This window comes from Coturnix japonica, chromosome 1 (assembly GCF_001577835.2).
Source record: "Coturnix japonica isolate 7356 chromosome 1, Coturnix japonica 2.1, whole genome shotgun sequence".
Lineage (NCBI taxonomy): Eukaryota > Metazoa > Chordata > Aves > Galliformes > Phasianidae > Coturnix > Coturnix japonica.
In genome coordinates, this window is record NC_029516.1 from 113,304,872 (window position 1) to 113,331,001 (window position 26,130).

Consider the following 26,130-nt stretch of genomic DNA (forward strand, 5'->3'; position numbering starts at 1 on the left):
CCTTGAGGATGTATTATGCCTCAGGGAGCTGTAAAGTTTTTAATTAAGTAGCTGCAAATTTGTGATGTTTTAAGATTTGAAATTTCCTTGACACACACACAGATCATTTTCCTTTCTTTCAAGCTCATGTTTGCTCCGTAGACACTATCTGAATGTATTAAGCCAGACTGTTCTCATTTGAGAAAATGAAAATTTGAGAATAAATGCATCTTTATGTACTTTTTATAAAAACTTTAGCTTTGTATTTCTCAAGGTCTTTTGTTGTGTATAAGTCCTTATCTGGGTAATGGATGCTACTGTTAAAGTAACCTTCACGTGAAGAAGAAAAGGAAGCAGGTTGCTTATCTCCTTTGTTTTCCAAAAGTTTTATTTCCTGCTGGTTTCTTAAGTCGCAGTGGAATCAAATATAGTCAGCTGGGAGAACAGCGTGAGTACATGTCCAAGGAACACTGGGGTTAGTAGGAGAGAAAAGGGGGACAGTAGTTACACTGTGTCACTTAAATATATCCTGAGGAGTTTTATTCAAAAATTCGGTACTACCCTATAAGACAAAATGTGAGAGGTACCTTAGTGACACATTCCTGGATTCTGGAGCATAAACTGACGCATACTCAGGGAGGCCCCACTTGGGCCTCCTTATACTTAACAGTATTTCTCATTTTGCTGTAAATTGCAAGCAATATAAATAAAAAAAGGAAAATATTTCAATATGGAAGATAACAATGAAGTTGCAGACATTACATGAATGGGTTTTTGAAGAGTAGGTTGAAAACTTGGGTAATCCCAGTTATGAAGTTTAACTACTTACAGTTTCAGTGGTCTCTTTGAGGGAATTGCCATAACTGGTCATACACCAAACTAAATAAAGCACCAGCTAAAAGAGGAGAAGTCCCTGTGTTGTATGCAGTGTTCTCCATGGGGTTCTAGATGCTGTTTTTAATAAAGCCGAGGAAAACAAACAAACAAAAAACTTTCAAATGTCTGGGTAGTGCATATACTGCAAAATATATACGCTTCAAAATAGTGTCTCCTATAGCTAGGAGCTGATTTCTCTAAGAGATAGCATTTATTTAAGCTTTAATTATTGTATTTAAGCTCTATCCTCTGTTTGTTGCAGGGGAGTTGGACTGGATGACCTTTAAAGGTCCCTTCTAAGTCTAAGTAGATTCTGTGATTCTATGATTCTATTTTAATCTGATGATCTTTTTATCAGAACCAAGAAAATACCAAGAAAATAAAGATGTCCTTTTAACCAACTCAGTTCAAACAGTGTAAGGAAACAAGGTTTCACTTATTTTCCTAGAGAGGCATTACATCAGATATTATGGATAGAGTCTGATGAAATACGAAGAGAGGAATGTGGAGCAGTCAAAAAAACAAAACAAAACAAAGAAACCCAACCATCTGACAATTGCTTCCCCTTTGTTTTGAGATTTTTTAAAAAACCGTTATTGAGCAATTTTGTAGCTAGGCAATGTGAAGAAAATAAGAGAAATCTGGCAGATGTAAACAGCTTTATCCCATTAAAGATGGTGATCATACTTGAGGGAATTCATGTTTGTGCACTTGGAATGCTATTTTAGAAGGGACTTGAATATAGAAGTCTCCGGGGATAGTCTTGCAAAAGATGAAAATCTGAAATTATCTTTGTAGGTCTTGGGAAATATACAATATTTTTCCCTTTTTTTTTTTTTTTTTTTTTTTTCTTTCTTCCTGTTGAAAACTTTTTTGTAATTCATTTGTTTTTCCTTTAGCCTCTTTTCCCCAAGAAGAATTACGAATGCCTAACTAGCTGTGAATTCCTTAAATACATCCTGTCAGTGAAGCAAGGGGACTGCCCAGCACCTGAAAAGGCCAGTGGTTTTGCAGCTGCCTGCGTTGAAAGCTGTGAAGCTGATAGTGAATGTTCTGGAGTGAAGAAATGCTGTTCCAACGGATGTGGTCACACGTGCCAAGTTCCCAAGAATCTGTACAAAGGTAGAAATTATTATTAATATGTGCTCATACTGGGCTAATAACTTCAGGCCATAGTAAAATCTCCTCGAGAACCAGGACTTTCATTTCACAGGAATTTGTATGGAGGAGAAAACAAAGAGGGTGGTTCCTGTGGAGATGTGACTGGATGTATAAAATATGTAAATACAAAGAAAAATGTTGTTCCAGTTTCTGATAGGGTTTTTTGTTGTTGTTTTTTTTTTTCTTTTTTTTTTTCTTTTTTTTTCTTCCCTGCCTTATGAAGGCCGTATCTGGAAATCTGTGGAATGTAAGCATATGGCTATTATGCAGAACAGACTTGCCAGTTTAGGTGAAATCTCACTTAATTTGATGCAGATGAGAGAGAATGCAGCAGGAAAATATTTAACAATAAATAGTTTGAGTCCTATTAATCACAAATGACATTTATGATTATGAGCCAAGAAGATAGCACTACTGAATAGGAATTGTGTGGTAACAAAGCCAAAGAACAAATCAGTGCAATGTATTTGGAGTTGGTGTACTTAATGACCTAGATAATGCTCACATATATATTACTGCATTATTTAAATTTAAGGCACCATGAATTATTCAAAAAGTTTTTATTTGTCTGGAGTCCTGAGAATCTGTCCTTGCCATCCATCAGCAAGAGCATACAGATTTAGGAAAGATCTGTGCTTATACAGCCTCCAGATTTTGTTATGTTTATTTTAAAAAAGCTTCATGTATGAAATACTTTTAAAATATGCATCCAACACAAAGCAACAATCATTTGTGAATGACATTTTTTTGCTAAATGGAGTTGGAACATTTTGTTAGAAATCCATTCCTGTTACTTTAGTGATAAAAAATAAATACTAATCAGGTATGCTGCTGATAGCTTGAGCTCTCCATGGAGAGAGCAATCAGAAGAACTTTGAACTAAGTTTCAGGCTTAGGTCTAAATCCAGCCTTATTTCCATCTGCAGATCTCCAGTTGTTTGCAACACAAAAAACATAGAATGAATGTTTGGATGAGGTCAGAGTTGTTGACCTTTCCTGGCATACAAACCTGCTAATGGTACTTGAAATTGAGCAGGCTATCATGATTCTGTGTGTTTGATTACAGTAAATATCAGATCTGTTTTGATATTGGAAGTCAAATATGTGAAGGAGGTGGTGATTTTTCTTTAAGTTCATTCTTTTAACAGAAATGTTAATGCATATTTTTTAATGTCCTTAGTGATGAAAATGTATGTCATAAATAATGTACTTTTGACTTTTGTATCTTGAGTTTGAACATACAACATTGTCCATCAACAGTGTCTTACTTACACAAGTGGAGAAAATTTGATATAGAAGTCATAGAGTTTGAGTAAGCGTGAAACTAGTGAAAACAGTACTTGAAGTAGTTTGAATGGCAGAAAATACTGTGATCCAGTTTTCCAGTGTAGAATGGAAATTCTCTGGCTTTCAAGGGACTTCAGAACAGCCCTGTCAAGTTATAAGGAATTAATAGACTGTTTATTTATTTCTGACATTTTCTTGAGATTATTGAACAAAAGAGTAAACACAGCCTTTGTACTGCATGTGTAATTAATGGTTTACATGGGCAGGGTCCATTCTACAGTCAGAAAACAATATGCTGCAGTGCATTCCAGTAAATGTGACAGCCACAGAAGGTGAGAACAAATCTAGCAGCAAACATGTGAAACAAGATGGTACGTTTTTTTGAAGGGGGATACACTGTAGAACTGCACACTGCAGAGTCTGCTTTTGCTCTAGCTAATTATGTAGTAGCAGAACTAACCTTCTCTAACATCTTATCACCTATCTGCAGGAGGTGCTTTCTTGTAAGAACATATATTTTTTCCAGAGGAAGGGCAAACCCAATACAGTGCTGCCTTCTCAGCTGATGAATTCAGCTAATTAGCCTCTTCAACCTGTCTTTCTGCAACAAAGAACAAATAGAAGCAGAGCAGGCTTGCTATTCATTTCCTCCAGGGGTAAATGACCTTACTGTCACTAAAGAGCAAACTCTGCAAGCATGACTAAGATCTAGTGAACACATCTAGTACTTATTCTTACCTTTTTGACAGCACTCACAGCTAGAAAGTGAACTCAGATTGAATCTTAGAGTCTGCAGAAGTTGCTAGAGTTTCAATGTTGATCCAATTTTAGAGATGAAAGTTACGACAATGGATATAAAATACCTGATATAACAGGATGTGTGCTTTAGTACTGAGTGTGAAAGCTAAATCCTAAAAGGATATCAATGTAAGTATGTGTACACCAAAGTTATATATTGAAAGTGTTTTTGGGTTTTACTGTTTTTGTTTTCCCTTTTTGTTTTAATTGGCTTGTATTCAATAATGATCAAGTTGTCTATATGACTGCATTTTCCTCATCTCTGTTAGGCATACTACTGCTCGGTTACACAGTCTTCAATTTTATTTTATTTTTTTGCCTTTGATGGAGTTACGTTTTCTTTTACTCTTCTGCCTCATCCACCTTCTTTGTGTTGTCTCAATTAGTAAAGGACTTCAGAAAGTTTTTCTGATTTTTCCTACTTCTTTTTTTTTTTTTTTTTTTTTTTTTTCCTATATGGGTATAATTCTATCTAAATATCTAAGATAGACTTGGTATTCTATGGATAAAAATGAGAGGAATATCTACTCAGAAATAAGATCATATAAAACCACAGAACAAAAAGGCAGACAAAGTGATGTCCAATGCTTGATCACAGTGAAGCCACTGTCTAACACCCACATATTCATCTCCATGTAAGGGCATGAACGTGTATCTTTTTTTCTACACTCATCTGGTTACAGCTGGATAATTATCCATCAACTTTTTCCTTTTCAGAAGTCAGTGGTTTCTCCAGTGTGATAATATCTCAACTTCAGTGAAATTTCCACAACCTCTTTTGATCAAAGTTTCAGGGTTCGTACTGCCTAATCCAGCCTAATTAATTTTGTCTGAAATGTGTGAGGGAGTAATCCCTACAGCAGACCGAACTGCAGATCTGAGCAAAGTGAGTTAAAAAGAGAAGATCATGACATTTAAAGGCTAAGGTGGCATGGCAGTGTCATAATACGACAGCTGGAGCCAGAACTGTCATCCATAGTTTAAAACTTTTTTCATGGTTAACAAAAAATAATTTCATGTTTTAAAAAACTTGTACAGCTTTAGAGATGCTCATCTTTGCATCTTTGAACAACTGTGTTTAGGATCATATTGATGCCTTGAATGTAGCTTTTACTGTCTGAAACCATTCTATGAAAGCTTTTTGAATTCCTGGAAAATCAACATTTAAAGTACAGATTCTTGTGACTGAAGAGGATACAAGTATTTTTTGTAGCACTGAGGCACATCGTGAATATTTTGAAATACACCTTTGGAAATGCTTGGGTTTTTTTTGTTTGTTTTGTTTTGTTTTGTTTTGTTTTTTTGGTTTTTTCTTTTTTTGTGGTTTTTTTTTGTTTTTGTTTTTGTTTTTGAGTTTTGGTGCTGCATGCATACAGCAATCAGTAATTTAAATTCTTCAAAAAATACAGACTTTGAAGTACTGATTGGTCCCAGCACAATGAAGGGGTTAGGCATTTACATAAGAAAGAGCACGCTGAGGAGTAATTGGATCTACACATCTGGATATGAAATTGATGATGCTGGTTCTACAAAAGTTTCAGAATGCACTTGTGTGATGCTGTAGTTTGTGTTGCTGAAAGCCATCTGCACACAATTACATAACAGTGAAGAGGCTGAGTTACTTGCAATCAAGCAAATCCAACTGCCCCTAATGCAGAGCAGATGGGATTTTCTTAACATGCAAATTGTAGGATTATTGTACATTGTAATTAAAGAAGGAGTTTGAAATGTAGAAATTGGAACTGACAGGATCTATGATGTTAGTTATATTAGGCTAAGACGACTGACTGTTGAATGATACGCATGGTTTAAACTGTGGTGGTACTGGATTTATGTACTGGATTTTCTTTAGGTTGATTTTAGGTTTTTTCAAGGGCTACTGTATCTATTTGTATTGACTCGGTGCTAATTACTGAATCACGTTTAGGAGAAGACCTCTTAAAACATCGAAGTAGTTTGCTCCTCTAAGATTCATTATTCCAGCCATCTATGACAGACTGAGTAGAAACATTAATATTGCAATTTATTGAACCAGTGTATACAGCTGGTCTTTTATTGTCCCCCAATGAAATGGTGAAATAGATAAAAAACATGCAGTAATTTAGTAAAAAGGTTTATATTTCAGCATAGAATTCCTGTGTGTAGCATATCCCAAAGTGACAAAATGATGGACAATTAAATACATGAGCTTATAATATCTATCGAGGGAGATGCTTGGTATGTTGATTTAATCAAAAGATGCCAAATTTGATTTTGGTATTCTCCTTTAAACTGCTGCAAATAGTTCAAAGAGGCAGTGCTGTCAAGAGTCACAGAATCACAGAATCACAGAATTGTAGGGGTTGGAAGAGACCTCTAAGAGATCATCGAGTCCAACCCCCCTGCCAAAGCAGGCTCCCTACACCACGTCACACAGGTAGGCGTCCAGGTGGGTCTTGAATATCTCCAGAGAAGGAGACTCTACCACCTCCCTGGGCAGCCTGTTCCAGTGCTCCGTCACCCTCACTGTAAAGAAGTTCTTCCACACATTCGTGCGGAACTTCCTATGCTGTACTTTCATCCAATTACCCCTAGTCCTATCCCCACACACTACTGAAGAGACCAGCCTCACCACTATGGCTCCCACACCTCAGGTATTTATAAACCTGGATCAAGTCCCCTCTCAGCCTTCTTTTCTTAAGGCTAAACAACAGAAATAACTGTTCTTCAGTAATATCATGTAATGAGAAATTACTCTTAAATATTATAAAGACATCTTGGACTCTGAAATGTAACAATTGGACCACATTTAACAGATGCAGCAGATCTATTCCAAGAAGTCTTGAAATTTACCTTTCCTAGTTATTTAGGGAAAAGTGAAGAGTGACAGACACATCATACACTACGGCTGCATGCCACAGTAATAATTATGCAAGCCACATGATTACATGTATTAGATGGATGTAAAAGATTGAAAATAATTTTGCTACTCTATACTGCATACATAAAGGCTCTTTTTGGAGACTGTCTTGTTTTAGAGATGGCTTTGGAGAAAGGCTGTGGTCAAATGGAAGAGTTTAGACAGTAGAACTGCAAGAATAATCAGAGGAAGAGAAACTCTTACAGGAGTATAATGCAGTTATTAGACAGAAGAAGAAAGCAATGAAAGAGATGACAACAGTCCTACAGTGCTCAGAAGACTTCTCCATAGGTGAAAGATACGATCTGTTGTCCATGATCCATGAACACAAGTACTGAGTTTAAAATGCAGCAAAGACTGAGCAAGGGGAAGTTTTGTAATAAAGGTAGAGAAGCAGTGGAAAAAAACAGAGATTGCTAAGTGATGCTGGGAAAATTCTATGATGAGAAGTGTTTAAAGACAAATTAGGTGAAAATCTGAATGGCGGTGTAGCTGATTCAGCTTGAGATCAGATGATCTTTCTCCATGTTATCAAAATTTGGAACTGAAATCAGTTTTAAGTCACAACTCTCAGATCTGTACTACTTTTAGTTCTTAAATGAAATAAAGAAATAATTTGTAAATTATTCAAATATTTTCATCTTTATGTTCTTATTGCAGGTGTTCCACTGAAACCCCGGAAAGAGTTAAAATTCATCGAACTCCAGTCTGGAGACCTGGAGGTGAAGTGGTCTTCAAAATTCAATATTTCAATTGAGCCTGTGATTTATGTTGTTCAGAGGAGGTGGAATCAAGGAATCCATCCTAGTGAGGATGACGCCACTAACTGGCAAACTGTGGCACAGGTCAGTTCTTCATAAAATGGTAAGAACCCCTAGCTTCTGTAAAGTTGTTCAGATCAGAGAAGAGTTAGATTACATAAACTGAGAGACTGATGCAGAGATATGCATTTTGAGAGTTTCTCTAAGTCACAGGATAGTCGCAAGCAGGGTCTAGATCTCCAAGGCTTTACTCCACTGCTCAAATGAGCTATTTTCAAGACCTATTCAGGAAAAATTAACTTCAATATTTTGTCTTCCAGTTTTTCAGTCACAGAAACATCAAATGGTTTTGATTCTGTATAGTAGATGACATAATTACAAATGTGTGAATACACTAGCAAAAAAAGAAAATATTTCTTTCCCTGTACCCAAAGGAAATGACATTCAGAAGTTTATGTTTCCAAAATTACTTTATTTTTTGTAGGTAAGGATCTATAGATCTACCTGAAAGCTTGATTTTCTTAAAACGCTCAGTAGAACTTTTGTATAAGCACATACTTGTTATCTATTCAGCTAGGTATTCCAAAAAGCCATGAATCTACTGAAAGTATAGGCTTAGTTACTGAAATCTACTGAAGGAATCGTGTGAGAGACAGTCCCTTTAAAGTCAGTGTGAGCCAATGCCTGGTCTCCAAGTTGTGGCTTGGATTTTAGCAAAATATTAAGAAATATAATTGATCAAAAGACCATCAATTTTTAAAAGAAAAAGTGTTAAGAGTGAAACATTTTTTATTTGTAAGGTCACTTTTTCAGATGTTTCCCTCCTAATTCAGAAAAACCTATGATGTCATGCTGTTATCACTCAGGGCCATCCAGGCTGAGAACGTAAGATTCATGAGCAAATGTTTCTTAATGGGAAGCAGCCAAAAGAGCATAAATTTTTGCTTAGTTTCTTCCCAGTTTCAATCTGTTCCTTAACACGCTGACAGTCCACCTGGAACTGGCAGACTTCCAATCATTTATCTTAACTGTCTCATCATCATCTCTGCTGACAAGAAAAGCAGAATGTTGATTCTGAAAAGACCTGCAAAACATGAGTGGAAGAACAAAACAGCTAGAAAAAAAAGAAAGAAGGAATAATCCACAAAATAAAATAAGGAATTTAAATTCTGTGGCAGTCTGTTTTCATTCTCAGTTCAGGTTGTATAGGAAAAAGGTATCTTAAAATAATGTCAAGCTTCTGAAACTGAACACTGAAAAAGTGAAATCTTTCGCTTTACTGTTGTATCACGCGGGACTGTTACAACATTACAGTCTTAATCAGGGAAAGTCACCTGCAGCAGAGCTTGGCATGAAACACTGCCTGCACAATTGCATCCCAAGGAACGTGTACAACTTCACACCTGATAAAGTTGCAGTGACTTATTTTTGTCTCTCAGTTGAGGTTCAGATCTTCAGTCTGTGTTCCCCATACTCAGAAAATAGCTTCGTAATAATGCTACTAGGTGAATACCACTTAGTAAACATAAGCCAGATGTGAACTGCTTCTCGCTGTTATGCCATGTAACTAGGCTGTAGAAACATAGTTCTTCTGCAAAGATAGCATATTCCCGCACTTTATCTCATCCCAGAAATAACCTCTTGCATATTTCTGGGAACAAGGTCTATATACAGTGGTGAAGCTTGCATAAGCTTCGTTCTCACAGTGATGTACAAGAGAGAGGGCTTCAGAAATATCTTTCCTTTACAGAATGGTAAGAATCCTGATAGGTAACTTTCCTGAGGGTGTACAATATGAAGGCAGAAGGGGCTGAGTTATTCACTATGTCAGGAGAAGACTCCTCCAACTGACTTCTTCCTAGGAACTTTGATGTTCCTACTAAATCTTGAGAGAAATACATTGCATAGTGAAACAGCCTCCACTAGGGATGTCAGGTCAAAACAAGTTTCAGGATGCCTGTCTGACTTTGCAAACCATGTGTACTTAATGCAGCATAAAGGCTGGGCACTCTTTAGGGGCACTAATAATAAGAATTTCTGTCTCTGTAGTCGTGTACCTCAATGGTATTTGTAGTTTTAGACATCAAATTCTGGATTTGGCTGAATGCGTTAGAAATATTTTTGCCATGTCAGCAACAAAGATGGATGTCCAATGTGACTGAAGTGACTGTGTGCATCTCTTCCAGGCTTTTCTTGTCCATATAACTGAGATTTTTTTCTTGTATGATTCTAAAGCACTGGGCACTTGTTTATAGGTTTAATTGTAGGTTAAGGCTGCGAAGAGCTCAGCCATTCAGTTAAGAACTCCGTGACTGTCCATGGGAGCTCATGCCTCTTCAGTACTCTCTTCTCTACTTTTGCTAGAGGGCATATTCAGAGCAGAGAAAGATAAACAAGGCTGTAGGCAAGGTTCTGAATTTTTTTATGCTTGTATACTGCATAGTAATATGCCTGGGATTATACAGAGTTTTTGTTTGCACCTTCTTACATGAAAATTCGTAATATTTTGTCAGAGATTTTCATACAGTTTTCTGTTTTTCTTTTTAATTGTTCATTTACAGCTGAGACTATAATTTTAAATAACTTTTTTGAAGGATTTACTTTTCAAAACTACTACCATTTTCTACTTAATTCCTGTGAGTTAATATGTAAATATTTTCTCATGTGTCACATAAATTTTTATTTGGTATTGAAAAAGTATTTTTTTGAAAAAGTGTATGTATTTTGGAGTCTATTGTTGTTCTTTTCTGATACTTTCTTTTGAAGAAGGGAGACAATCTATTACTATGTTATTTAAATCTTAACATTAAAAAGAATTTTAATTATTCATCACTTTAAAAAGCAGAAATGTTCTTAATTAAGGAAGGTCTACTGTCCTTTGATAGAGTAGCAAATGTGGCACTGTCAGACTTCTTTTTTGACAGAGGAAATACAAACTCAGATCTTCTTACACTATGGATGATATATCTTCACTCTCTTATCTACAAATTCTATATCATTTTGCATTATTTCAAAAGATAGTTGTGGAGCTATGAACTCAGCAAGGTAAGGCTGTGTCCAAATGTTAGGGTTGTAACCTAACTGTAAAACCTTCCACTTTTAAGTGAATGGATAAGTGCACAGACAAAAGAATTACGAATTATTACTTCATAATTGTTTAACATAGGGACGATCTTTTTCTTTTGTCTTTCATTGATTAAATTCTTTAGAACATTATGTTAACATTCTAAGACACAATGAGAATTGTTTTTTAATAATTACTCTGATAGCTCTCTGTGAACTAACTGAAAAAATATTCAAATTCCCAATAGAATAGTATAAGATTTCTCAACAGCATTTAGCCCTTTCTTCAAATATGTTAAATCTTTGTAAAGGTTGGCTAGGAAGACCAAAGCTTTTTATAATGCATGAGCTTTTGTTACAGATACATCTCCTACATGCCAACGAGACTAACAGGAGCTTTGCCAACAAAGCCAATAGTGAAAGAAATAAGCCTAGAGCCTGTTCATAAATTAAAATAATTTTAGTGATATGAGTTGACGCATTATTTGATTCTACATCTCACAGTCGCCGTGCAAAGAATGACACAAATGAAATCTGGTGTTTTAAATGAGCCCTAACAGGATAACTGGGCTGGTGCAAAGAAATTACAACTGAGATTTCTCAGTTGAGGAATGTAGAGTCAATCAAGTCTTTTCACATTATACCTGTCTTCTAGCCACAAGAACTGCTCCTAAAATAATGCTTCCTGTTTTATTATGTTGTCCCATGATGTCAGAGGTGGCCTGGCAGTACAGGTTGAACCTTCCTGCTAGTATCTCATTACATTTTGTTGCAATGTGACAGACAGCAGCAGAGGAGCTGTCTGTTAAAATGACATAGTACATGGAATAGTGTATGAAGCAAAGGTATGGAATCGAATTCCTCCATACAGAAAAAATTATACTTCTGGACATTCATTGTTGCCCGCTGAATGTTTATGGAGATCACATAGTGGATGTGAGCACAGTAAGACAGTGGGTGGAGTGTTTCAGTAGTGGTGACAGCAACACTGGGTCACCTATTTCGTTCACATGCTCACACAATCCTACTACCCATTTTCCTAAATTTTGTTAGTCAACAAGTTGAAGAGATTAAGCACAGGATAGTATCTACAAACTTTACTGGTGGAGGCTCTAAAAATACTGTTGCTGGAGAGCTGGAGCATGTTTCTGAAGTTCTGTCTGTCTAATTTAAGTTGGCAGCTGCTGCTTTCTTCCAGGGGATGGAAAAAAAGCAAAAAGCAGAAATGTATAGAATCATATAATATCTTATTTTGGAAAGGACCTTAAAGATCATCTAGTACTAAGCCATGGACAGAGATAGCTCTCACTAGAAAATGTTGCCCAATAACTCATCCCACCTGGCCTTAAATACCACCAGGGATGGGGCATCCACAAATTCTTTGGGCAGCCTGTTCCAGTGCTGCCCCACCATCCTCTGAGTAAAGAATTTTCTACTTACATCGAATCGAAATCTCCACTCTTTAAAATCGTTATCCCCTGTCTGGTCAGTCAGTCTGTGTAAAAAAGTTGTTCTCCATCTTTTTTATGTTTTATTAAGTACTGGAAAGCCACAATGCGGTCTCCATAGAGATTTCTCTTCTTCAGGATGAATAATGCCAGCTCCCTCAACCATTCTTTGTAAGAGAGGTGTTCCACTCCTCTGGTCATCTTTGTGGCCCTCTGCTGAACCCACTCCAGTCGCTCCATGTCTTTCTTGTGCTGGGCTTCTCACATCTGAATATAATATTCCAGATGAAACCTCATGATGGCAGAGTAGAGTACGACAAGCATATTCCTCACCCTGCTGGCCACCCTTCCTTTGATGCAGCCCAGGATACTGTTGGCTGTCTGGGCTACAAGTGTACACTGCTAGCTCACATCTGTCTTTTCACCCACCACAAACCCCAAGTCCTTCTATTGAGGGCTGTTCTCAAGTAATTTTTCTCCTAATATGTATACGTGTTTGGGATTGCCTGAAAAAAGTGCAGCACCTTGCACTTGGCCTTGTTGAAGGTTCATGTAAATCTGCTTCTCAAGCTTGTCCAAGTCCCTCTGGATAACATCCCTTCCTTCTGTAGCATCAACTGCACCACTCAACTTGGTGTCATTAGCAAATCTGTGAGGGTGCATTCAATCCCACTGGCTAGGTTGCTGGCAAAGATGTTAAAGAACAGTGACCCCAAGATAGAGAACTGAGCGATCCTGCTTTTTTCTAGCTTTCACCTGGACCTGCTGTACACAGTTCTCTAGCTGTGGCCATCCAGCCCATTTCTTAGCTACCAAATAATCCAGCCTTCAAATCCCTCCAAGTTAGAGATAAGGATGTAATGTGAGATGTAATGTCAAAGGCTTAGAGAAGTCCAGGTACACTCAACTGGTCTTCCCTTGTTGACTGATTCAGTCACCCTATTGTAGAAAACTACCAGATTGGTCAGTCACTTTGTGAAGCTGTGTCGAGTTTCTTAGATCACAGCATTGTCCTTCTTCTGGAAGTACTTGGCATCATTGCAAATGATGCTGAATCCTATATGGTGGATTTCTGAAGTTATAGGAAACAACCATTATAAAAATAAATCGATATTAATAAAGCAATGAGATTGCATCTTGGGTCAGTAATGATATTTATTGATTGTGCAGTTTATTTAGACATGTGCAAAACATTTATTTCAAGCTTATATGTGTTTTGATTAAAGTATTAAAACAGCAAAAGTGAGAGCTGTGAAATGAATTTTGGGTAATTGAGATGTAACTTTAAATGTAAAATAGCCACAAATAGATTAGTTTCTGATGAGCTCCACAGACAATGTTTCTTCTCTACTGGTAGTGATCGAGCTGTTATCAGAAAGCTGTGTTCAGTTCTGGTGTTTGTACCTCAGAAAAAAATTCAGAAAGTGTACAAACCAGCTGCTTAAAAGCTTAAAGGAAAAGAATAAAAACAGACCTCAGAATAAATGTGTTAAAAGCACCTCCTCCTGAAAGAGTTCAGAGTGCATTTATACTTTTTCCATATGTCAGTGGTTAAGGCACTCGTTGCAGAAGTTGGAAATGGAACTTATGACACACCAGCAGTCTTAGTGAGTGTTGTAGGAGAAAAGATCATCTCCTATGACCTAAGAAAAGTCTGCAGAGAAGAGTTAAGGCTGTGATTATCATTTTGTTGTAAGTGCCAAAGATTTGAAGGAGGATTCACTGTCATTACCTGAGGACTTTGTGTTCCCTGTGAACCAGAAAATGTGGATTCTCAGTGTTGGATTTTATGAAGTAATTTTGGAGGCCTGACTCTTTAGGGTCTGGATAAATGAGTCTGTTGATCTGGGGTAATGAGTTCCCTAAAAACTCATCAGCTGATTAGCTAAGTCCTACATGTTTAGTAATGTTTGTGATAACTGAAAAAATCATTTTGTGAATTTAACACTTGACCAGTTTTCTAAACGCCACTTTTCTAGAAGAAACCTGCAACGTACTGTACAGTTTAGTGGTTACATGGTTTTGTTCACAACTGTTGGCACTTGTGAGTACTGAAGAGGTGTATCTGCTACCTCCCAGTCTGACTGATGGGAGTTACATTGCAGAGAGCACAACTAGCCCCATTCAAGCAGACAGTAACCGTGACATTTTCTCCACCAGACAACGGATGAGCGGGTTCAGCTGTCAGACATCAGAGCAAGCAGGTGGTACCAGTTCCGTGTGGCAGCTGTGAACGTGCATGGGACAAGGGGCTTCACGGCACCCAGCAAGCACTTCCGCTCCTCTAAAGGTGAGTTTTGGTTCCCTACATCTGGAGCACATCTTCTGCTTGCTCAAATGTGGAAGGCAGCCTGTTTTTGTGGCAGAAAGTGGGGCTTTTGGTTGTTTTGCCATTAGCTTTGGCATTAGCTCACATGGTGTGAAGTTTGTTTGAGGTCTTCTCAAGAATTAAAGGTTAATGATATCCTTATTCTTTTTATCAGAAAGGTGTCTCAATGAATAAACCTTTTCTTAGACATTTTCCATGCTATTGGTATCAAACAGCAAGACTCTGACCATGAAAAATGGAGATGGGTTTTCAGTGTTTTATTCCAAGAGATCTTTCTTATGTTCCTTTACAGTTATAGAAAATTTGTTACTGTCATATGTTTAGCCAAGTACAGAAATATTTGTCACCCACATCTAAGTAGTCGGAGTATCATTTTTTTTAATGGCAATAGGGGCTTTTAATATGACTCCCTTCCTTCTAGCACTAATCATAAGGGCTTAGGTATAATAAGGTTAAGCAGCATGTTACTTTTCATTGGGAAGGCATGTTAGCCAGTCCATTAAGTGTTGCAGGAATTTTTGTTGCTGTCGCTTGATTTGTCAAGGGATGTATTCGGGCAATAACTTTGAAAATGGATCAGTAATTGGTACTGGGAAGATAGGAGCTCAAACAGATCTCCCCTCCTGTGAAGTTTCATTCTGGTGCACTTTTGACCCACGTGAATTAGAGCTTTTCCAGATGACTTTTCAAGCATGGTATCGCAGTCCAGAAGCCATCCCCAATAGTCTGGATGTGGTCGCTCTCTCTTACAGAAAGTTAATAGTCTGGAAATAGCCAGACCATGCTAGTTGGCTTTGATGCCAAACAATGAGATTTGGCAGTCCTCACTGTATTACTGATGGAGATGAAGTTTACAATAGATTGACATGTCTTTGTTTTGGTAGTGACAGGATCTTTACACTTTTATAAAGAGTACTCTGAAGAATGCATTTGTTTCTCCTGTAGAATTGACTTGCAATATAAGCAGTTGCTATTTATGGGTTTCCACATTATCTTTTTCTTTCTTTTTGGTCATAATCAATCCTAGAAAAAGATCTTACTGTAGGCACAGTTATGTAAGTTTGCAAGTGCTTTTGATAATATGGATGTTTTAATTATTTACTGAACAAGTTTACATTCAGATCAGTAATTTTTAATGCTATAACCCCATGTCTGATCAGAAGTATTTGTTGGCATGGCCATCCCACTATTGCTGTGAGACAAACAAAAGAAGTATTATTTTAAGAATTTGTTACAATTAATTAGCACACAATTTCAATGACATAAAAAATGCAGTTCCTCCAAACTATGATGAGCTCACTGCACAGACTCATCATCAGCTTTCTCTTTGATTATTTTCGTGAGATACAGTTAAGCAGATACAGTTCTTCATTGCTGAATTGGGCACCAGCTTTCTTTTAAACATATACCATGGTCAGTTGTTTTTCTGAATTGCTAGAGATTTTCCAACTATTCTGCTTGAAAGCACCACAACTGCAGTTACATAAAGATATATCATGATAACCATGGGGTTTTGGCTTGAGTGTGACATTTGTATAAAATTCTGTTCCAAACATGTCCCCTGATGGTTGGGCTCACCACAGGAGCATATTGTTCAAAATACCTACATTAGTAATGAATGTAAGAACATCTGTGCTAAGTTGTACCGAACATCTCTTTAGCCCAGTATCTGACCCTATCCATAAGGGGGTTTCTGGAGGACAATGTGAGAGCGTGATAAGCATACAGATATATTTATTCAGAATAATCTCCTACCTGGCAGTGATTTTCAGGAGCTTGAAGTTTTGAAATGATTGTTTGTTAGATACCAGAGTCTGCTTCTCCTGCACTCTCTACAGCTGCTCCTGAAGCATTTGCTCTCCAGTAGTACTGCTCATGGCTGTCAGGTGGGCAGAGAGCACTTTGAGAACTTCTAGGACTTTGTGAGATGTACAGAAGCTAGCAGAACATCTGCATGCTGTTACATAATGAAAACAGCAGTGATTTTGTTAAGGGCAGAAAATAAACTAGCTCTATTCAAAAGTCTGCAGTAACCCTCATCTACTGTTACCCTCACAATAACAATTTTTAAATCTAGGCACCAGCACATGACAGAACATTGTGAGATGCCAAGCAAACGAAAGGGATACAGTTAGCTGTCAGCTCTGCAGCCAGAAACATTCCACCCGTTCATTCGAGTATTTTAGAGGCTTTGTTATGTTAGTGGCTATTGCAAAGATGCCTCACTTACCAAATAAAATTTGGAAGCATTAAGTGACAGTGGTGACTGTCAGGAATGACACTAGCTTGCTTCAGTCAATATCTCTCAATCTCCATGTCCCTGAGCAGGTACTCATAGCAATAACTGCTATAGTGTTATACAGACTATTAATTACTGCATTGGAACTCAGTGGGAAGTGGTTGCCCCTGCCTGGCAGAGAGGCAACGATCACATGCTCCCTTTTTTTGGGTGCCAGCATCTGCTCATTCCTGCTGAGCTCCTATAGGCATATTTAGCTTCTGTTATGGAAAGGGAAGCAGGATTTTGGCATCTCACCTTTGAAAGTCTGCTGTCTCCCTTTGGTACATTTGTGCAAAGTGTGGACAGAAACTCATAACAGTTCTTCTGCTGTTTGATTATATTGCACCAAAAAGCAATAGAAGATTTATCACCTTCATCAGATTTACTAACATTATTTTTTCAAGAAGAAATCCTTTTATTAGGAAATGTGACAGCAATTCCTAAAACAGTCTCTCACACATAATGTTGAACTTCTACCAGTTGCTCATAAGTTACAACAAATAGCAAATTGTATTTTTTTTTTTCTTAAGGGAGACAAATATGACATATAATAAGAATATGGGGAAAAGTATAGAACCACAAAATCTCTCTCACTAAATATTTTAAGCTGTTAACAAAAACATTCAGAGACATTGATGCCAAAATTACTTTGAGAGAGACTTACTTGTCTGGTAATTGTGTTACAGTTTACATTGTTTTGTGTCTTTTGCAAATGCAAAAATGTGATTTCTAAGTAGATACAACAAAGCAAGATTTTTAAAATTCAAAATATCTTTACATCTTTTTAGTTATTCAGTAACTTTTATTTCACTAAGAAACTTCTTATTATACAAATTAGTTTAATATCCCAGTCATGAAAAACATAAAACTAGGAAGGCAGAAGAGAATTTCATCAAGCATTCCAGCTATAATGGTTCTACACCATTCTTCATCTACTCGTGTTTTGATTATTTATCTGCTGTAGATGTTGATAGTATTATACTGTAAACAGTTGAGGTGAGGGTTTATTAGCTATTTTACACTGCCTCATGCATTAATTTATGGAATTAGTATGTAAATAATAAATAAACAAAGTGACACAGCTGAGATAAATAATTTATGAAAGGTTCAGAGCTTAAGCTCTCAGAATTTTTTATGCTGTTTATTTATCCCTGTAAAAGAGATGAAGCATTTATATTGGCCTCTCTGGCATAACTTTTCACAGGGAAAAAAGCGATGCTTTATTTTGCCATAATTTGATACCAAAGTTACAAGAAACATAGAATAGATTATGTATATCTCCTTAAAGCAGATAGCCAGGAGATGGAGTCAATACAGCACTGAGGAGAATGGGTCCTTTCCTAAAAGTAGGGCTCTGTACATGGATTTTGAGGTTGATACTGTCAGCTAAAATGGATCAAAGCTTTCTGCTATTCTTGATAGTGATTTTCACTTCGCTTTTATTTTTTTAATTGTGTTTGCTTTCTTTTTCATCTTCCACTGAGTGACAGTAATTTGCAGTAACAGCAAAAAGCTAACAGAATGTCTGGCACAATCTTTATGATCCCAAAGATATGAATATACTCATATTTTAACTGATCCTCTCCAAACTGTTTCATTTACTTTGGAAGGAGGAGAGATTTGTAGGAACTGATCCTACAGTCCAAAAATAAGTCTATTTAGGAAAAAAAAAAAAAAAAAAAGCTATCTTTTCTTTCATTATGTGGACACTGGATAGCCAAGCCCAAATTGCCAGAAGCTGTTTGGCACTAGTAATTCAACTTGTGTTTGTGTAAGTTTTTAGACTGTTTTTTTCTAGCTTTTAGGTTCTATGATGACAATGAACTCTCAATAAAAGATACTACTGTTAACTAGAGGAACCAGCATTAAGCATTACCATATAATATATTATCTTGCCAGTCTGTAGTTAGACACTGTGCTATTTTCATGGGCTAAAAGAGTCTGTAAGATCAACACAATGAGCCCAAACCTGATCCTTCTACCTTACTAAAGGTTTTTATCTTCACCATAAAGGCAGCTGCTAGCATACACAGGATGAATTGTCAAGCAAAAGGAAGCAGACAACATTGTTTTCACAGCACATAAGTACCATGCTGGATGAGATTTCATGCATGCATTACTGAGTGTTAGTAAAACCAGAACAGACACCCACTCCTGGCAATAAAATTCTTTCTGTTGCTCCTTTGAGACCAATGATTTTTTTATACTGTTGCACAGCTGGTTTATGTGTGCCATTTCCATTGGGCAAAGCCAGTCCTCTAACTTATGCCTTGGAACTGTTTAATAGTTGAAGACTTGTCTGTAGAGCAGTTTCAGCAGATTTTTAGAGTTGGCATACATAATGTTTAAAAGATAGTAATGGATGTTCTATTTTAAGTAAGGAGAAAAAAAAATATATCTGTAGAAAAGGTTTAAACAGGAGTCAAAATTGCCATCATTTTTACAGCTGAAGATGGAAATTCCATGTTTCAGTGTCATTATTTCCTCTCTGACATATATATTTTAAATCATTTATTGTTTTCATTACAGTTGCCACATTTAAAGCCAAAGTGAATGTTTTGCAGCAATGTGCAATGTGATTATTGTACCTACCCCGCACTTGCTTTTTTATTGAGGTTGTAAGTTGCGTCTAGATCCTATTTATAGAAAGAATTTTGTAAAATATAAAGTGCCTATCACTATGTTTAAAAATATGATTGTGGGAAGATGTGCATTTTGGAATGGTGATGTGAAAATTTTCTTTTTTTCTTGTATTAACAGCAAGGAATTCTCCCTTCTGGGGACTGCAGACAGTTTTTCTTGTGATGACTGAGTAGCCAGCAAGCATTTAAGTCCTTTGGGTATACTCAAGCCAGATACAATGCAGACAAATGCAGTACTTACTCTATGTGCTGGAACAACAGTCTCAGCCTTGACCTAATGAAGCTATCATTTCTAGCAGTGAGAAGTGATTTACTTGTCAGATGGCTAAGACCAGAATATTTTAAGATTTGAAAACAACTGACTGTGCCAAATTCTAGTATATATAAGGACTTTTACTTGAGCTGTAGCATAAACAGCAAAGGAAATACTGCAACTAACAGCATTCTTTCTGCAAACCAAAGAATTCAATTTAACACTCAGATAAATGTGTTTAAATAAAATTTCAGACCTTCAAATTTGAAAAACTGACAGTAGTTTCCCTTCCAGTAGTTTAACATTTATATATCTAAATAATACATGTGGGCAGTCAGTCAAAGGGATCACAGTTATATGAACACAAACAGCAGAATGGTTGTTAGCTTTATAGTCATTAGAATTCCAGTTTAGCTTCATAGTCAGGTTAACAAAGGTGTATAAGCTCTGTAGTCCACTACCATTTATTAGACTTAGAAATATTTCAGCATAAAATGTTGTGTGTGGCTTTCTGTGTCTGGATAGACATAAGCATAATGGAGCACCTTGTAGAAACATGACATTTCCATTCAATAATAGAATTGGGAAGGCTTAAAAAACACAGCAAAATGAAACAGAAAAAAACTACAGTTATCTCATAAATGGTCTGTATGCATAATGAAGGAGTATGTTTTTAAGGCTATTAAGAAGTACATTTTGCTTGCTTTCTTGAGTTTTAGGGATATTAAGGGTGTTGTCATTTTTTTTAGTGTAGGGTGCTTTTTTATTTACTTGTTTGTTTTGTTTTTCGTCTTGGTAATAACAGAGATCACAGTGTATCACCTTGTTTCTATTCTGTCTTACTTCAGACCTTTCAAATGAAGGAAAACATGGATGTTCCTGTTTTTTGGTGTAAAAAAATTTGTAGTTCTGTCAGTTATAAAAATGATGAGTGATATAGAGAGACATAGAAATAGAAGAATAAATTATGTCATCACATGGAAATAATATGCAATGAGTTCTCAGCAGATATAAAGTGCTCACTAAGTGGCTTCATATTTCAGGTACCCGAAATCCAGGAAATATTTTATTGTTGGTTCCCCAAAATCAAACAATTGTTTCTTAGTTTTTGTGTTTTTTTTTTTTTTCTCCTTTCTTTCAGATGACTAAATGTGAAACTGTAATGCTTGTCAGTGTTCAAGAGGGATTTGGATAATGTCTTAGTAATATACTTTAACTTTTGGTTAGCCTTGATGTGGTCAGATAGCTGGACTAGATGATCTCTGAAGGTTCTTTCCAACTGTTATATTGTGTTCTCTTCTAATTTTTTTCATCTTTGATCATTTTACTTGTTTCCGTTTAAGTCATTCCAAAATTAATGCCTCCTATTTATTTTCATGGAAACTGCAACATGTACATATACAAAGAGCACAGTATGACTGTTTGGTAAACTCTCAGCTACAAAGCACTATTTTTCAACATAGTCATCACCATTAGTTTTGCATTTTTGCTAGTGATGAATAAGTGCATGCACTCCCATAAAAACCTGCATCAGTGATCGGTGCAGGTGACCCACTGTTTCCACAGCTGCTGCAACAGTGTTGTTGCTAGGGGAATGCTGTCCACACAGTACATCTTTCATTGACCTGAACAGATGAAAGCCAGAAGATGCCAAATTCAGACTATATGGTGGATATGTCAGGACAGTCCAGCCAAGGCTGGCAGTGAGATTCCATGGTCTTCAAACTGGCTTGCGGCCCAGTGTTATCATGTTACAAGAGAAAGACTGTTGTCTTATCTGTCCTGACTCTGAAAGTTTGAGGCTTCATCTTAGTCAGCATCATGATACTGCAGTCAGAGTTGATAGTTTGTCCAGATTCTAGGAAATCCTCCTATTCCAAAAGACAATGCATATCACTTTATCCACTGTCTGGTACTTTTTCTTAAAAAAATCCTGAGAATTCATATATCTTCACTCTATGAACTGCTACTTGGACTCCAGCTTGTAGTGGTAACACCACATTTTGTTACTGGTAACATTTTGATCCAGGAATCTGTCACATTCAGCCTCATATTGGTTCACTAGGTCCCGACAAGCCTGCATATGTGGTTCTTTCTGTTCCTACACAAGCACCTGTGGGACAAAGCCTAATGCAAACGTTATAATATTCAGACTTTGCTACCATTGTTTCCAGTGCATTTAGACTTACATTCAACTATGTTCTCTGGTTGTAATCCGCCAGTTCTCATAGATGAGCTGATGGAGACACTCTTCATTCCATGGTGTGACAGCTGTCCAGAATGAGGCTTGTCTTCCATGCTGCTGATATGCTCTACCCCCCACCCCATTGTGCCAACATGCACTGTTTGATTTCCATAAACTTTCAGCAAATGTCAATGAATGTTGATGGGTGCCATTTTTTCCACATGGAAGAATTCAGTTCCACACCTTTTCTTCATTCACACTTTCACTTCAAACACCATTTTGTCAGACTGCTGCTCTGCTGCCAGCTATTGTACAGCAACAAATGTAATGAAATATTGTTGGGAGAATTCAGTCCCTGCTGCCATACTACCAACATTTGCCTCTGACTTCATGAGCTAACATAATAAACTAGAAGGCATTATTTCAGAGTCCCTCATAGATTATTTTCCACAGCTTAGTCTATTATTTTTTTTTCTAGAAAATGTGGTACTCTCCAATTTCTCACCTTTTCATGCCTGTCAGTTGCAGAATTCCTTTCTTTCTGCCTTGATGTCTACGACCACTCTTCTTCATCTTCTTAAAAGGCACAATTCAATGGAACTTTCTAGGTTTCCAAAAAAAAATTGCTATTCCTTTTCTTGTAGGGCCAGAAACACTTGACAAGGAATTTTGAAGAAAACAAATTAAACAAATTTGGTCTTTTGCTTTTAGACCCATGAAGAGTTTATTCTGAAATGCCATTTCATTTAACTTTTAGTATTTTGGGGGACACTAAAAGTATTTTATAGATGCAGAAAGCATGTTGTACAATTAAAATTGTTTAGGCTTATATCAGAGCATTCATGAAAGCATACTCTCCAAAACACTTTAACTGTATCCCATATGTTATGTATTCATAATACATGATGTGTGGTACTTGTGGGAGTTAACCTGAATAATTCACCTGTGGTAATATGATCAGTTGCACTTAAGGTTATAAATGTTTTATTCATACAATGCATTGTCATATTGCATTAAAAATAATAAAAAAAATCAAAAAAAATCACAACATTTTAAGTCAATGAAGATGGATTTTGGATTTTTTGATTCAAAGTTCTGGTTATTGCATCCAAATTTCATTTGCTCCTATTTATTTTAGCAAGCACAGAAATAGATGATGAATTATGTTAGATAACAATACGAGCTATTTATCTAAAACAAATTTTAGAAATTAATCTTCTTATAATTTACCTCTCCCAAAACATATACAGTGTTGTATATATTTAAAATGGAGTTGTTGGCTACTAGGTAGGACAATAAATGTAAGAACAGTGCCAGGAAAAAAAAAAAAAAAAAGAAAAAAGAAAAAAAAGAATAAAAAGAAAAAAGAAAAAGAAGTAATTAGGAAAATGAAATTAAGTGAAATTTCCAGAATTCTTAAACTCATGGTGATTTTTATAACAGTTATGGCCAGTATGAGATAACAGGACCATTCTTTACTATTTAACTAAAATGACACACATGAGGTAACAGAAGTATCTACTGTTATTTAATGGAGACTCCTTTTAAATAAGAGGAATAAGCCATTATTTCACATCTGCTGATCTTTAAAAAGAAAATGCTGTCTTTATTAACTCTGAATGTGTCACTTTGCATGACCTAAATGATGGAATTTTTCAGTGAGACCATTAGTCATAGGGATTATCTGATGAACTTAGTATGTCTGGAAAGTTCATTTAACAGCTCATTAACCATTATGAGAAGATTCAGGTGAACTGCACCATAAATGAATGCATGATGTCTCTTCTGCACACCTCCAGTTTTATTTCTGGCAATAAGTGGTGGCTCATTTGGCAGAAAAGTTTTGTGAAAATGATTTTCTCAATCCCATTGTTTATCTCTTTGGCTTCAACTTCACATCATGCCTTAATTGCTACAAATTTCCTTTATATGCCTGAAATATTTTGAATATTCATCAGCTCCACTGTTGAATTTGTTTACTGTTATTTATTGATTTTTGTGTTTTCATTATACCTTGCCAATAATGTTTGGTTAACAAAGACACTTAAAAGAACAAACAACTTTTTGAAGTATTCTTTCTCAGAAGTGCTGCTGAAAGAAATATATTGCCATATTCACTCTTGAGAACATTTTTTGTTATCAAGTTTACTTATATTGAGAATTGTCATTAAAAAGTAAGACTCAGATGACACCAGATTTGACTTTGAAAAGTTCGGATGAAAAATTTCCTCTTATTCACATGACTCAGCCATTATATTATACACAAGGGCCTAACATTCAATATTAGAAGTTGTTCAGTGGTGGAACCTTTGACTATCTTGTGTCCTTAAATCTAGGGTTGGCACATATGCAATTGAAGGAACAACACCTCAGTTAATATTAACCAGAAATTCAAATAAGGAAATAAATTGTGGGGATGGTTGAGTCTGCCGTTGTTATTAAAACAAACCAAAAAAAGGTTTATGGACTCCTATGGCAGCATATCTTGAATTCTTCATTACATCTTAATTATATTTATTCTTAGGGCATGTCTATGTATATGATATTGGATATCAGTACAAGAATTTTAAAGAAAGATTCTGCCTCTAAATATATTCTCATCTTACAGTTCTCTGGCAACACTGACATAAATATTTAATGTCTGCAAGATTTTATTCTGTTCTTGTGAACTAGGAGTTTTTACATTCACTATGTATTTACAATAGTGAATGGTGGAAATAAGCCTAATAACTTAGCACATTATGAAACTTTATAACATTTGTGAACATGACAGAGAATAATGATAATCCTACATGTGAATGCATAATTGTAATTTTAGTAAAGTTTGGATTTGTAGAAATTGCAAAAAGCCATCTCAACTGTGAGAAGTTTTTGCCTGAATTTTCTTAAATGGAAGGAGAATGTTTAATACAGATTTGGTGTGACTAGTAAATACATCAGATTAATATGATTTTTAATTCACTTAAGATTTTCTTTATTTTTTTTTTAATATTATTTGATTTTTACTTTATTTTTAATTTCAGATCCATCTGCTCCACCAGCTCCGTCTAATATCAGAATTGCCAATATCAGTGCAAACAATGATGGAACTGTTAATGTAATGATTACTTGGGATCTTCCAGAAGAGCCTGATATCCCGGTGCACCACTACAAAGTTTTCTGGAGCTGGACATACAGTAAATATGTGATCCCAGCTAAAAAAAAGAGAAGAAAGATTACTGATGGGGTAAGAAAGAAAATAGCAAATGAGACAGAAATATGGCTATGTGTTAATTCTGGAACATTCAAACTTATTTCTGTCATGAAATAAACAGAGCATAAGTAACAAAAACGTGATGAATCACAATAATTTCAACTGCTTGGAGAGTAATTGCTGTAATTTTTAAGATCACCAACCCCACAGACAAATTTGATACCTCAGTTCCTTTGCTTCGCTGATCTCGAGGAGTAGACTTCTGTCTTAGAATGCAGACAAGTATCAGACTTTGCAGGAGAGATGGATAGAAAGTTCATTGCTTTTTCTCATCTAAAACAGGATTTATTTTATCATCCTTCTGAAAAATACAGTTGTGTTTCTTTTAAGAAACATTAACATCATCTGTTACATTATTTTTTTCAGTTTGTAAACAAAACTCAAGGCACCACTGTATAGAATAACCATTAAATAATCAGTGTGGGCCCAAAGAAAAGAATAACAAACATTTAAATAATACATTGTGCCAAAGATGTGACATATTTCATAGCAGCAATTTTCTATTGAGATATCAAACTTGCTGTCATTTCCTTAAGCTGTCATTACACAGTAACTAAGTGTAGTTAAAAGAGATAGAAATGTATCACAAATAAGTACTTTTATTAATGCACTGTGAGAAATTATTTCCTTTTCTTGCACTGTGATGAATGACAGCTGTCCAGTAATAGTATCTCTGTCCCTTAGCCACCAAAACCTGCAAAACATGAGAGCAGTGTAGTATATTCTTGTTATATTATTCTGAGTTGTACATATGTACATATGTTCAGCAGACAGGACATAGCAGACCCAACACTGGATGAGCACCGTGAACCAATCCCTTCCAATGGGAACTGCTAGAGATGAGAGTTTAGTGGCTGCAGCCATCATCACTAGCTCTACAGTGGGAAAGAGTGAAAGGAAAATATACCCACTGCT

General features: G+C 36.2%; 1 protein-coding gene across 1 annotated transcript in view; it reads left to right on the top strand.

The window, feature by feature from the left end:
• The window catches only part of ANOS1 (anosmin 1), a 119,736-nt gene that overhangs the window by 65,954 nt on the left and 27,652 nt on the right, over positions 1 to 26,130 (top strand). Inside the window, 4 exon segments of the mRNA NM_001323185.1 lie at positions 1,755 to 1,977; positions 7,661 to 7,845; positions 14,433 to 14,562; positions 24,986 to 25,188. Of these exon segments, the coding sequence (NP_001310114.1) occupies positions 1,755 to 1,977; positions 7,661 to 7,845; positions 14,433 to 14,562; positions 24,986 to 25,188 (741 nt within the window).